Source organism: Taudactylus pleione, unplaced genomic scaffold (assembly GCF_031769625.1).
Source record: "Taudactylus pleione unplaced genomic scaffold, aTauple2 ptg000276l, whole genome shotgun sequence".
Lineage (NCBI taxonomy): Eukaryota > Metazoa > Chordata > Amphibia > Anura > Myobatrachidae > Taudactylus > Taudactylus pleione.
In genome coordinates, this window is record NW_028284678.1 from 1,674,493 (window position 1) to 1,689,466 (window position 14,974).

The window sequence follows — 14,974 nt, forward strand, 5'->3', positions numbered from 1 at the left end:
ATCGATATAACATAAATGGAGGACCAAACTTTCTCCGATAAAAATAAAATAGAGAAAGATCAAGAACCACTTCCTCCTAGTGCTGAAGCTGCTGCCACTAGTCATGACATAGACGATAACATGCCATCAACGTCGTCTGCCAAGGCCGATGCCCAATGTCATAGTAGAGGGCACATACAATCCCAAATGGCAAAGTTCAGGAAAATGACCTTGAAAAAGACATTTAAATCAGCTGAAGAGAAACGTAAACTTGCCAATATGCCATTTACGACACGGAGTGGCAAGGAACGGCTAAGGTCGATCCCTAGTATGTTCATGACTAGTGGTTCAGCTTCACATGACGATGGAAGCCCTCCTCCCACTAAAAAAATCAAAAGAGTTAAGCTGGCAAAAGCACAGCGAAGAACTGTGCTTTCTAAGAAGATATCACAAATCCCCAAGGAGAGTCCAAGTGTGGTGGTGGTTGCGATGCCTGACCTTCCCAGCACTGGACGGGAAGAGGTGGCTCTTTCCACCATTTGCACGCCCCCTGCAAGTGCTGAAAGGAGCACCCACAGTCCACTTGCTGATATGCAAATTGAAGATGTCACTGTTGAAGTACAACAGGATGAGGATACTGGTGTAGCTGGCGCTGAGGAGGAAGTTGGCGAGGAGGATTCTGATGGTGATGTGGTTTGTTTAAATCAGGCTCCGGGGGAGACAGTTGTTGTCCGTGGGATGAAAAAGCCCATCACGGTCATGCCTGGGCAGAAGACCAAACATTCCACCTCTTTGGTCTGGCAATATTTCTATCCAAATCCGGACAACAACTGTCTTGCCATATGTACCATATGTAAAGGTGAAATAAGTAGGGGTAGGGACGTCAACCACCTAGGAACATCGTCCCTTATACGGCACCTGCAGCGCGTTCATAAAAAGTTACTGTCAAGTTCAGAAACTTTGGCTAAGATCGTAAGCAGTCCAGGGACACCTAAATCCCGTTGTCCTGTTGTATCCAAGCGCCTGCAAACCACACCGTCAACTCCCTCCTCGTCAATTTCCTCCTTAGTCAGGATCGGAAGTAGTCCTGCAGGCCATGTCACTGGCATGACTGACTCTCCTATCCGGGATTCCTCTGGAGGATCCTGCATTGCTACGCCTACTGCTGCCGCTGCTGCTGTTGCTGCTGCTGGGAGTCGTTCATCATCCCAGAGAGGAAGTAGGAACACCACTACTTTTACTAAACAATTGACCCTCCAACAGTCCTTAGCGAGGAGGATGAAGTACGACAGCAGTCATCCTGAAGCAAAACGTATAACTGAGGCCTTGACTGCTATGTTGGTGTTAGACGTGCGTCCGGTATCCGCCATTAGTGCAGTGGGATTTAGACAATTGATGGAGGTAGTGTGTCCCCGGTTCCAAATCCCGTCTAGATTCCACTTCACTAGGCAGGCGATACCGAGACTGTACAGAAACGTCAGAAAAAGTGTCCTCAGTGTCCTGAAAAATGCCGTTGTACACAATGTCCACTTAACCACGGACATGTGGACAAGTGGAACAGGGCAGACTAAGGACTATATGACTGTGACAGCCCACTGGGTAGATGTATCACCTTACGCAGCAACAGCAGCAGCATCACCAGTAGCAGCATCTCAGAAACGCCAGCTCGTTACAAGGCAGGCTACGCTGTGTATCACCGGTTTCAGTAAGAGGCACACCGCCGACAACCTCTTAGAGAAACTGAGGGAAATCATCGCCCAGTGGCTTACCCCACTTAGACTCTCCTGGGGATTTGTGATATCTGACAATGCCACCAATATTGTGCGGGCATTACATCTGGGCAAATTCCAGCACGTCCCATGTTTTGCTCACACAATAAACTTGGTGGTGCAGAATTTTCTGAAAAGCGACAGGGGCGTGCAGGAGACGCTTTGGGTGGCCCGAAAAAATTCTGGCCACTTTCGCCATTCAGCGACTGCGTGCCGAAGACTGGAGCGCCAGCAAACACTCTTGAACCTGCCCCGCCATCACCTGAAGCAAGAGGTTGTGACGCGGTGGAACTCAACCCTCTATATGCTTCAGAGGATGGAGGAGCAGCAAAAGGCCATACAAGCCTATACATCCACCTATGACATAGGCAAAGGAGGGGGTATGCACCTGACTCAAGCACAGTGGAGAATGATTTCCGTGTTGTGCAAGGTTCTCCAGCCCTTCGAACTTGCCACACGTGAAGTCAGTTCAGACACTGCCAGCTTGAGTCAGGTCATTCCCCTCATCAGGCTTTTGCAGAAGCAGCTGGAGAAAGTGAAGGAGGAGCTAAGACGGAGCGATTCCGCTCGGCATGTGGGACTTGTGGATGAAGCCCTTCATTCGCTTTGCCAGGATTCCAGGGTGGTCAATCTGTTGAAATCAGACCACTACGTTTTGGCCACCGTGCTCGATCCTAGGTTTAAAGCCTATGTGGTGTCTCTCTTTCCGGCCGACACAAGCCTGCAGAGGTGCAAAGACCTGCTGGTGAACACACTGTCAGCTGAAGCGGAACGTGACACGTCAACGGCTCCTTCTTCATTTTCTCCTGCAACTGGGGCTGCCAGGAAAAAACTTAGGTATCCTAAGCAACCCGCTGGCGGTGATGCAGGGCAGGCAGGACCAAGTTTGGACATCTGGTCCGGACTGAAGGACCTGGCAACAATTTCTGACATGTCTACTGTCACTGCATATGATACTGTCACCATTGACAGAATGGTGGAGGATTACATCGGTGACAGCATCCAAGTAGGCATGGCAGACAGTCCATACCTGTACTGGCAGGAAAAAGAGGCAATTTGGAGGCCCCTGTACAAACTGGCTCTATTTTACCTGAGTTGCCCCCCCTCCAGTGTGTACTCCGAAAGAGTGTTTAGTGCAGCCGGGAACCTTGTCAGCGAAAGGCGTAGGAGGTTGCTTCCACAGAATGTGGAGAAGATGATGTTCATCAAAATGAATTATCAGCTCTTCCAGGGAGACCAGCCTCCAGAAGGTACAGAGGGACCTGTGGTGGTGGATTCAAGTGGGGACGAGTTAATACTTTGTGAGGATGAGGATGTACACACTGAAGAGGTGAGGAATCGGTGGATGAGGAGGATGAGGATGACATCTTGCCTCCATAGAGCCAGTTTGTGCAGGGACACATTAATTGCCAGCTTGTTTTGTGGGGGCCCAAACGAACCAATCATTTCAGCCACAGTTGTGTGGCAGACCCTGGCGCTGAAATGATTGGTTTGTTAAAGTGTGCATGTCCTGTTTATACAACATAAGGGTGGGTGGGAGGGCCCAAGGACAATTCCATCTTGCACCTCTTTTTTTTCTTTGCATTATGTACAGTTTGGGGCCTAGTTTTTCAAACTGCCATCCTGTCTGCCACTGCAGTTTCACGCCTAGATGGGTCACGTGTTTGTGCCGCCCACTCGTGTCGCTTAGCATAGTCATCCAGCTACCTCGGTGCAACGTTTTGGACATAAAAACACTATTGTGAGGTGTGAGGTGTTCAGAATAGACTGGAAATGACTGGAAATTAAGGTTATTGAGGTTAATAATAGCATAGGAGCAGAAAAACCTACAAATTCTGTGATTTTAGCTGTTTTTATGCTTTTTAAAAAAAAAATACAGATCCAAAACACAAAACCCAGAACCCAAAACACGGAAGGGTGGTTTTGGCAAAACCAATCCAGATCCAAAACACGAAGAAAGATCCAGATCCAAAACCAAAACACAAAACACGAAAAGTGGCCGGTGCACACCCCTAGTATATACTTATATTACCTGGAGCCTGGTGAGGTGGGTTGAGGGGTGTAATGTATTGGGGGGGGTAAGCATATTGTATGGGGGTTGAGGAGTGTAATGTATGGGGGGGTAAACATTCTCTGGGGGGGTGAGGTGGGTTGGGGGGGTATAGTAATGTATGAAGGGGTAAGGAAAATGTATCTGGGGGTGTATAGTTATGCATCAGGGTTGGGGATGGGGGATGAGAAGTACAGTAATGTATCTGGGGGTGTATACTTAAATATTATCTGTGAATTGAGATAGGCTTAAGGATGTAATATATCAGGGGGTGTGTATACCTACTTTATCTGGTAGGGTAGGGTGTGTAGTATTGTATTGTGGGGGTGTCATATTCTACTAGCTTTTTTGGGATTGAGATATGTTACAGGTTGTAGTATATCTGGGTGGTTGTGCAGTAGTATTTTGTGCCGTGTGCTATAGTAATATGACGGGTTGTATACTATGTTCTATCGGGATATATTGACGTTATTTGGCAAGTCTATAGTGTATGTGTATATATATATATATATATATATATATATAATATGTGTGTGTGTAATTAATATAGGTGTAGCTCAGTGGGTAGAGGAGGTGGGGAGCCCTGCTTTTTTTGTTTGTACTGGGCCCCACAATTTCTGATGTCAGCCCATGTGTAGTCTGTGTCAGTGTGTGTGTAGTCTGTGTCATTGTGTGTGTAGTCTGTGTCAGTATGTGTGTGTAGTCTGTGTCAGTGTGTGTGTAGTCTGTGTCAGTATGTGTGTGTAGTCTGTGTGTAGTCTGTGTCAGTATGTGTGTGTAGTCTGTGTCAGTATGTGTGTAGTCTGTGTCAGTGTGTGTGTAGTCTGTGTCAGTGTGTGTGTAGTCTGTGTCATTGTGTGTGTAGTCTGTGTCAGTATGTGTGTGTAGTCTGTGTCAGTGTGTGTGTAGTCTGTGTCAGTATGTGTGTGTAGTCTGTGTGTAGTCTGTGTCAGTATGTGTGTGTAGTCTGTGTCAGTATGTGTGTAGTCTGTGTCAGTGTGTGTGTAGTCTGTGTCAGTATGTGTGTGTAGTCTGTGTCAGTATGTGTGTAGTCTGTGTCAGTGTGTGTGTAGTCTGTGTCAGTATGTGTGTAGTCTGTATCAGTGTGTGTGTAGTCTGTCAGTATGTGTGTGTAGTCTGTGTCAGTGTGTGTGTAGTCTGTGTCAGTATGTGTGTGTAGTCTGTGTCAGTGTCTGTGTGTGTAGTCTGTGTCAGTGTGTGTGTGTAGTCTGTGTCAGTGTGTGTGTATAGTCTGTGTCAGTGTGTGTGTAGTCTGTGTCAGTGTGTGTGTGTAGTCTGCGTCAGTATGTGTGTGTAGTCTGTGTCAGTATGTGTGTGTGTAGTCTGTGTCAGTGTGTGTGTAGTCTGTGTCAGTGTGTGTGTGTAGTCTGCGTCAGTGTGTGTGTGTAGTCTGTGTCAGTATGTGTGTGTAGTCTGTGTCAGTGTGTCTGTCACTGTGTCAGTGCATTTGTGTAATGCTGAACAAATGGAAAAATATATATATATTTAAAACAATGTTGTTTTCATCTGGTTTCATAACAATTCTTTCCAGAGGGCACCATTGGACACTAGTAAGATTGTGGGAGTGCTGGGCTATTGGCATATATACTGTGCGTGTGTGTGTGTGTATATATATATATCTATATATATATATATATATATATAAATATATATAATATATATGTATGTGGATTTTTATTTTTTTCATTGGCTCTGTATTCGGTATTTGGAAACCACCCTTTCAAAATCCTGTGTTTGCCATTGGCACCAGTTCCAATCCAGGCTCCAGGCGGTGCTGGACCATGTAGGCGATCACAAAATAGTAAGTGACCACGCCACGGGGATGGACCCGGCATCCTGTTGTTTGAGGGTGTGAGACTGCGTGCACCATGAAGGAAGAACCCGAGCATGCCACTGACTGTGAGTCTGTCACTGTGTGAGTGGCTGACACTGCCCATCAAGTGTATATTAGATATATCATATGAATATATATATATATTAGGGGTGAGCGGGTTCGGTTTTACTCGGTTTTACCCGGATCTTTTTATTGGCTATCGCCGAACATGTGTTTTGGATAGCGAATAAAATCGAGCCAAATTTGCGGTAAAGTGGCGATAAGAACCGAGTAAAACCGAGTAAAACCGAACCCGCTCACCCCTAATATATATACTATATATATATATATATATATATATACATATATGTGTGTGTGTGTTTGTGCCGCTGCTCTGTTGGTTGCTCAGTTTAGCCAGCTAGCCTTTGGCCTATGTTGGTGAACAATATTGTGTGAGGTGGTCAAACTTGAGTGAAAATTAATGTTATTAAGGTTAATAATACTGTAGGAACAAAAAAGGCCCAAATTATGTGATTTCAGCTGTTTTTATGATTTTTTAGAACAAAATACATATACAAACCAAAAACCAAAACACACAAGGGTAGTTTTGCAACACCAAATCCAGATCCAAGCCCTTGAAGGAGATACAGATCCAAAACCAAAACACGGGGGTCGGTGCACATCCCTAGTAACAAGTGATAACAATACTATCACTACAGTAGTTGTCAAATGAGGCCCTGGAGGAGAAATCTAACACCTGTTCCTGTAGATTATGTATCGGGTGCTGCTCAGAAACTTTTATCTTATTAACAACCATACATTTATCTGCATAAAATGCAGTATTGTGCTATTGTCATCATTATTCATATTAATCTCATCATCATCAGTAATTTTTCACATTGTACTTATAAACTGTTCCTATAACACACATCTTCTCTTGATACATATAATAATGAAATCAATACATTAAAATTTTATCTTGAGGTATTTATGAGACTCTGGTGAGTCCTATTAATAAGGAGCAGTAACGTGTATTCTATTAATACTGAAGACTCGATAAAATGAATAAAGATTTATTTATCTAGTTAAAGTCCTCAGAGTGTCACATCCAGTTGTGGTTAAACATAATCACTTTATTTTAGAATTTCTTCCAAAAACCTAATCACCTGCAAAATGACTGATGCATATTTCTCCTTAAGGTTAATTTAATATTTGATATTTAAAACTAAAATGGAAAGGTTAAAAATGCCATATTTCCCATTACTTACATGAAGCGAGATTGGGATAATTCTGAGGGTAGTTTGGGGAGCTAAAGGTACTGTTTGTATCCCACAATTCAGCAGGTCCTCCACAATCCACTATGAAAAACATGAAATATACATTAGCATAGGAGACACAAACTGAAACAAATACAGTATTTGCAGGTCAGGGTTTAAAGCTCAAATAAAGAGTTAAAGCTTTAAAATTGAAGCCTTACAATTAGTCAGATAATCATCTGATTAGCATTTTATTCATTTCATTTGTTCCACAGGGCTGTAACAGCGCAAAAAAAATTCACAGCATATGACAGAATTATCAATATCATATTTTCCTAGTATACCAATTTCATATGGCCAGTCCCTCCCAATTTGAGGGCTCTGTCTGGAACTGCATTGTCCCAATTGGGCCGACAGTTGGGATGTAGGTCTCTATAAAGAGCAGCTATGAATCGGTGCCTAGCATACCTGCCATTGGTGCCTGCATTCAGTGTCAAACTGAGACCCACCAGGGGAAGGCACAGGCTTAAGGTGTGTAGCCTGCTAAACAGAGGCTTGATAACCATTACAGTATAGAGAACATAGCCTGCAGACAACATGGATACTACATTACACCATCCATATTTCTGCTCTTCCAGGTAACTGACCCTGTAATAGAGTAACAATGTATGGTTTGGCAGTGGGGCCCGCCGGGGATATCCGCTGTACTCCTGTGGGCCAGTCCAACTCTGCAAGCATCAGTAAAAATGTGAGTGGAAGGAACCAGATGTGAATAAGAAGCAGCCTAGCATTTTTCAGTGTTATGGGGCGTACAGTCGGGATGATAGAAAACGATAATGATATCGTTGTTTTGTTTGATCTCCCTGGTGTGCAGGACGATCGATCATCCAGTACACCACCAACTCACCAATGACTATAGCGGGTCCCTATAGTAACCTGATCGATATCGACCAGGTTGGCCTGCATACATGCCTGCGCATCGCAGGTCGTTGGGGACCGAAATATGCACGACATGAACGATAACGATATGTTCGATATCGTTATCATTCATATCGCCCATTTTTATCCTACCATGTGTACGCACCATATGTCTCACAGGTGTGACCGTGCTCATTAGCCGAATGTTCCCATTTAAAATGTTGGCAGGTGAAACCAAATAGATAAATGTGTTTTTTTTTTCTACAATCTAGTTCAGAGAACTTGTCATTTTTCCTCAAGGTTTTTGTTGACAATCATATAATGTAACTTTTAGGGGTATTTGCCAAGTGCATATAGTTGTATACTGTATTTGTCATAACATAGTCTCCTCCTACTAGTGTGGCATCATTTAACACCAACCCTATCTTTAATCATTGATGAAATGGAACATTCTAAGAATATGTAACTGTTACTTCTAAGTGCAGGGCCTTCAAATCTGAATTGCATCATCTGCCTGACCTACAATATGAAATTAGTAACAGTGCAGATGAGGAATTTTTCCAAACAAGTAATTGAAGCTAAGGAAGGGGCTCCAACACCTCTGGGCCTATTCTATTCATTTCTATAAATGTATAATTGTGTGGAAATGCTAAATTACCCGAAGCTTACATGTATTCAATGGCAGAAAGCTGTGCACAGCAATGCAGGTACACCACGAGAAAGACATGAAGTACATAGGTTATGTGGACATAGACCAATGTGTGTAAGTAAAGCATATTACACATTTGTTAGTTGAAGTAATATGAAAGAAGCAGAAATTAAATGTAATGGGGTAAAAAGTAAATGTTTATATATATGATGAGCAATAACCAAGTACGATAATAGCGCAGTGATACCATAATTCACATGTATGAGAGGGAAAATGAGGGGATATTGAAATGAGGGGGAGAGGTACTAAGCATTGGAAAGAGATAAAGTGGAGAGAGGTATTAGCTCTTAACTGTTACTTTACAGGCTGTGTTTGAAAAATGACAAGAGCTGATTGGTTGGCACTTTATCTCTCTCCACATTATTGATCTCCAAGGCTTGATACATCTACCCCTTAGAGTCCTGTCCTCCAGTTGCTCCTGCTGTAGTTGCAAATTGATAAACTTGTCATTTTTATTTTGCAGACTTGATATCGTGATATCGTAATTGCAATTGATGCACTGACCTTTGTAAGTCTTCATAAATGACTCTTAAGAGTTTTTTTTTATCAATGGGAAAAGATTTATTTGCTAAATAAAATTTAAGGATTATTCTTATTTATCAATGCTCATAGGGGCCTATTCATCATCGATAAATGGCCCAGTAACCCTGCGGATACACTAGTTTCCGCATTTTTTTGTTACCGGCAATTCATCATCAGGGGTCCAATAGGACCCCCTGATATTCAGTAAACTACAAAAACTGAAAGTGTTCGGAGTTTGCTTGTGAGAACAAGCCCCATCTTCAGACAGCGCTTGCTCTCGTAGTTCCAGGGATGCGAAGAGCTCTGCCGCCTTCTCATGGACTCCCCGGCGGCTGTGCGCATGCGTGACCTCGGGTCACGTATGCGTAGCCGGGCAGATGGGTAGGAGGTAAGAAACGCAGCTACAGCTGTAGCTGAGATACTAACCACAGGGACAGTTGCTTTCGGAGCAGCTGTCCCTGCTCCGGAGCAATGATGAATTGTTCCGGTGTAAACTATGCCCCGCCGTGAGTTGTATACTTAAGTATCCATCCAACATTCAATGTTCACTCCTTGGGGTTCAGACAGTCAGGCCTGGGAGTGCATCAGGATATTCTTGTGGGTGAGATCCCCCACCCCATCAGCAGTGCTAAGAACTTTAGTGTAAGTTGTCTTAGGGACTCTGAATTATTTCTCTTTTATTTTGTAAGATAATATTTGCATTATAATCTATTTGTCATTTTATTAATATTTTTGTAACTAAGCCTTGAAAATATTTTTTGGATTAAACACATTTAATCTAGCATATTCTCCGTGATTCTTATTGAACTTGCGTGCCTGGATAGGCCCATGCTACATATTTGTGTGTCATTTGAATGTGATTTATTATCAATCTGTGTGGAGATCGCAGACCTCCGGAGAATAGTCTGCGTGGTGGCAGAAGAACCGTGTATTTTGGTAAGTAACCGCGGTGCGCCGGCATCACAACCAGCTGATCCAGATTGTTGTATCTGCGAGTCAGCCCGGGTTCGTGACAATTGCAATAAAGCATTATTTCTTGATTAAAATAATCGTTTTTTTCTACCTTTCTATATATCATCTTTATTTTTAACGAATGTGCACCTGGAACTCCAAGACTGACAGGGGCAATACTCCTGAGTAACCTAGCAATAGCGGGAGACACATGACCTGACCGCCCGGCAATGCAGTCATTCTAAGCTTACTGCTGTCATCCAGCAAATGTCCATGAAAAATATTTTTTAGTTTCACGATGTGCGGCGATAAATAAAATTCTCTTTTCAGTACTATTTGACAGACCTCTAATTGTCTTGTACCAAGAGCTTACAGTCTCACTTAAATGCATTTCTTCATCTTCATTCTTTAATCCCTCATATAAGAAAAGTAACAGCTGGCAAGAACAGCTGGAAGGAAAGAAAACTGTGTGGTGTTGGGAACTATTAAAGCAAATGTTTCGTTTTATTAACCAAATTATCTAGACAATATATAATACGCTATACCATCTATTGTTTTGCATTGGAGATTTTGCAGATAGTGTCACGACCTGAGTATATTGTGAACACATTTGCATTTTGCAGACAAATATCCTGCACACAAAAGTACAATATATTATAGTTAATATTACCGATTACTTCTTTAACTGCCTTTCTTTTATCTTCTCTCTAGAACAATCACCACGCATAATATCCCTCACTATAATTATGGTGGTCATTGTAGATGTTTAAGCTTTCTTATAACACTTCATTTCTTAGTGATTGCACTAATTTGATTCTCTTTTAAGTGATTTCCAATTCTCCTCTATAATTGGATTTGTGAGAAAAATAATGAAAATATATGTGTTTGTTTGCGGTGCAGCTTAATACTTTTAGAAAGGGATTATGGTATTTCAGCTCTTATGAGTTCAATTACTAACAACATTTTCACTTTAAAGTATGAACGCCCTTTACCTTCAGCCTGGATCAAAAAGGCATAAGGTGACCTGGACAATTGATATGGTTGTGGGCAAGGGGGGTCATTAAAATCTGATATTGCCCCTGCAGAGCAGGGTATAAGCTGCCTTAAATTCTGGTATTTCCCTATTTCTTCATATTCCACATGGTCTAAAGGATGATGACTGCTTGAGCGACCACTTTGGTTCTCTGGGCTGTTAGTATTAGAGATGTATTGGACTGGATTTATGAAATTGGAACAACACCCAAATTGATGGGTTCCGAGTAGAACCGGGTCAAGGTTTGGATTTGCTTTTGTGTCCCGATTCCAACCGAGTCCCGGTTCGGATCTGTTTCCAGTTCGGAACTCATATATAGACCCAAAACTCCAGTTTTGGATTCGGACACTTTATCTGTTTTATCAATTTCATTGCACATCTCTAGTTAGTATGTTATACGATTGTAGGCTGATTGATTTCCTGTCCTGCATTAAACTCTAGGGGCTCTATTTAGTAACATTATTTTTACTAAAATAAAGTGAAAAAGGGTGTTTTCACACCCTTTTCACATTATTTAGTATCACGTATAGTTATTACAGGGCAATTGGAGTAGAATTCGTAAAATTCTACTCCAAACCCTAAGTATCACTTATTTTTAGTAAGCAGATTGCACTTCCCATAATTGTAATGGGAAATGTTATCCGACCAAAGTTACTAAAAATAAATTGTAAAAAAATACCTGGAAAAGCCCTGTGATAATAACTCCACCTGGAGGTGGCATTATCCAGAGTCTCCCCCAGTTACCAGACTCCTGCCCTGCTCTAACAGGGAGAGCAGAGCCCAGAGCTGGTCCCAGTGATCAACTGTGTGGTCTAAACAGACCGCAAGCTGATCTCTGCTAAAAAAAAAAAAGTAAAAAAAAAATTGTACTTAATTGACTCCAGGGACCGGTGGTCGGGGCTCCGGTGATGTTCTCCCTCCAATCAGCTGATCTCCCATGGTGCACTGTGGCCCGGTCATCAGGTGATCGGGTCCCAGTGCAGTATGGGATATCAGCTGACCGGAGGCATGGAAAGCATCACCGGAGCACCGATGACTGCAGGTAAGTGCTATTAAGGGAGGGGGGGTCGTGGCGGGGTCTGCGTTCGCAGGGGCCAGGCTCAACAATGGGTGCGGGGCTTAGCGCCGGGGGGTGTAGCAGCGGCGGCCGGTCGGCGCATGCGCGGGCACATTGTCACTGTATTTTTTGCGAAAATACAGTGACTAGTGTGCGGAGGGGATTTGCAGGGACAGAGCTTTATCGCAAGCTCTGTCCCTGCAAGGGATTTGTATTAAATCCCTTTGATATTGCCTGAATTCGCAATGCGAATTCAGTCGATAATATCACACTACAATCTGCATTACAAATGCGGATTGTAGTAAACAGAGCCCTAGGTGAGCACTCTCTACCTATAAGTGGACAGGATGACAACAATTTCTAGACCTTGTTAGGGGAAACATGGACATAGGTGAGTAACATAGACATAGGTGAGCACACTAAACTCTAGAGATTGGTATCTGAATTGTGCACAGGCCTTGAAAGATTCTCCTCTCTATTGTAAAGTGGTTACTGGAATGGACTTTGATTTATATATTAGTAACTTGAAAACTTCTCCGTAGAATTGGGTCTGCAATCTCTAACGGTTCCGCACTGGGTGTTTTTGTTGGCATACTGTGTAAGAAACTGCACTGCGCTGGTATATTGTGGATGTCTTTTCTGCTAACTTGCTTTATCCTACTGACTATGTAAATGGCTTGCATGTCACACACAAGCCAATTATTGTCAATTTCCTCAGTTTTGATTGTATTAGTGACCATATAAAACTGTAATAGAGAAACAAATGCTAAAAGTAAATATTACATTTTATTTTCTTTCCTTTATTAGACTTAAGCAAAAAGTCTGAGTTATTTGTAAATCAATAAAACATTCCTCTTGCTTCTTCCAGGATCACAGAAATATTAACTGGGCCTTAAGATATATCACTTTCAGACCAAAATCTTGGGTCCGCCCTGGGTTTTTGAACACAACCCTTTCACACCACAGCTTGGACCCAGGTAATTCCCAGGTCGCCCATTTTCACAATGGACCTGTGTCTGCCTTGCCAAGCGTGTGAGTCATTAGAAGTGGACTTTTTGTTCCAGGCTCACAAAGATGAGTAGTGAAAAGTGGGTGTCGGCGCTCTTTAGCCGCCAATGAGATCCTTTTACTGTAACCCGGATTTCACACTGCAGCTGATCTCGAACCTAGTCTTGACCGGGGTTGAGATTCCAGGACACATAACCCGAATTGATCCTTTCCGACCAAGCCAGGACCCGGGTTGACCCGACATTATCCTGGGTTGGAGGCTAGGTCTGAAAAGGATATGTACAAAATATGAACACTTTCCATCTCAAAAATATTTCTAAGATCAGACCCTATCTCACCCAGGATGCTACTAAACCACTCATACACTCACTGGTCATCTCCAGATTGGACTATTGTAACCTCCTATCTGGCCTCCCCAAATCCCATCTCTTTCCTCTCCAGTCTATCCTTAATGCTGCTGCATGGCTTATTTTTCTCTCCAAATGCTCTATATCTGCCTCCCCTCTCCTACAAGCTCACCACTGGCTCACCTTCCCTTTTAGAACCCAATTAAAGGTTCTCACGCTTGCTCACAAAGCCCTCACCCAATCTTCTCCCATATACATCTCTGATCTCATCTCCCTTCACGCTCCTCTCCACCCTCTTTGTTCAACTAATGCATGCTACCTTTCGTGCCAGCTGATTACTTCCTCCCACTCCCGCCTCCAAGATTTTGCCCGCACTGCTCCCCACCTCTGGAACTCTCTCCCACTCCCCATCAGACTCTCCACCTGTTTGCAATCCAGCAAACAGACTCTCAAGACCCACTACTTCATCAAAGCCTTCCAGCTATCATTCTAACTCCTTGCTACATGCTCCTTCCTCCCCATCTACCCCATCTGTGTCAACCCAGTTTGTCTTCCCCCACCTTTTTAGAATGTAAGCTCTCATGAGCAGGGCCATCTACCCTCTTGTGCTTCTCCTTACTATAGTGTCATTTACTTCTTACTCACCACTAGGGCACCTAACACTTGGTTGCTTATGCTCTGTTGCTTATCTGTGTGATATGGTCGCTAATGTAGCTATATATATTATCCATGTCCTGTAGTGTATTGTTCTGTAAGTCACTTGTCTACAATTTGTTTATGTACTTTGTAAGGCGCTGCAGAACACTTGTGGCGCCATATAAATAAAGGATAATAATAATAATAATAATAATAATAATAATAACAAGTTGTTTGAGGTGGGGGGAGGGGGAAGGGGACAGGGGCTAAGTTAAACACACTATGATCTAGTACTCAAATTATACGCCAAGAGGAAATAGGTGACAGATGAGGGGAACACTGGTGACATGGATAGTGCTTGAGGGACAACAAGAGGGAAGAGGGTCCTGTTGATATACTTAGGAGAATGGGTGAACAGTTGAGAAAAAAAACATCATGAAGGGCTGGAAAGTCTTACCAGGGAAGGGACTCAGTTTAAGGGGGAGAGGGAGCACAAATGAAGAAATACTGAAGGTGAGTATGAGAGGAAGGGACCAGGGTGGAGGTAAGGTGGTGGTTAGAGAGATATGTTTGAATATGTAGGGGAAGGAGGCAGAGGTTAAGGGCTGAGGGTGAGAATTGTGAAACATATTATGAGGGGATTTTTGGAGCTGGCTACAAAGCAAGAGTCCAATAGAATATGGACATTGGCGAAAAGGAAAGATCCGAAGCACTATGGGTGGATTGAAGTGGGGAGAGGTGAGTGTTAGGGAGGTCAGTAAGGAGTAGGTGACAGTAGACAAGCTTGGATATGATGAGTGCGTGTATGAGAGTTTTGTTGTTTGGAGAAAGGAGGAAGAGTGGGATCCAGGAGATATTGTGGAGTTGTAAACAATATTATTAAAATATATCTTGATGTGGGCAGT

The 14,974-nt window shown here is 43.1% G+C and overlaps 1 protein-coding gene across 1 annotated transcript in view; it reads right to left on the bottom strand.

Annotated features, from left to right (window-relative positions):
- TMPRSS15 (transmembrane serine protease 15) overlaps positions 1 to 14,974 on the bottom strand; it is a 441,506-nt gene that overhangs the window by 183,175 nt on the left and 243,357 nt on the right. Inside the window, exon 16 of the mRNA XM_088481702.1 lies at positions 6,901 to 6,990. Within this exon, the coding sequence (XP_088337828.1) occupies positions 6,901 to 6,990 (90 nt within the window). The remainder of the gene's footprint in view (positions 1 to 6,900; positions 6,991 to 14,974) is intronic.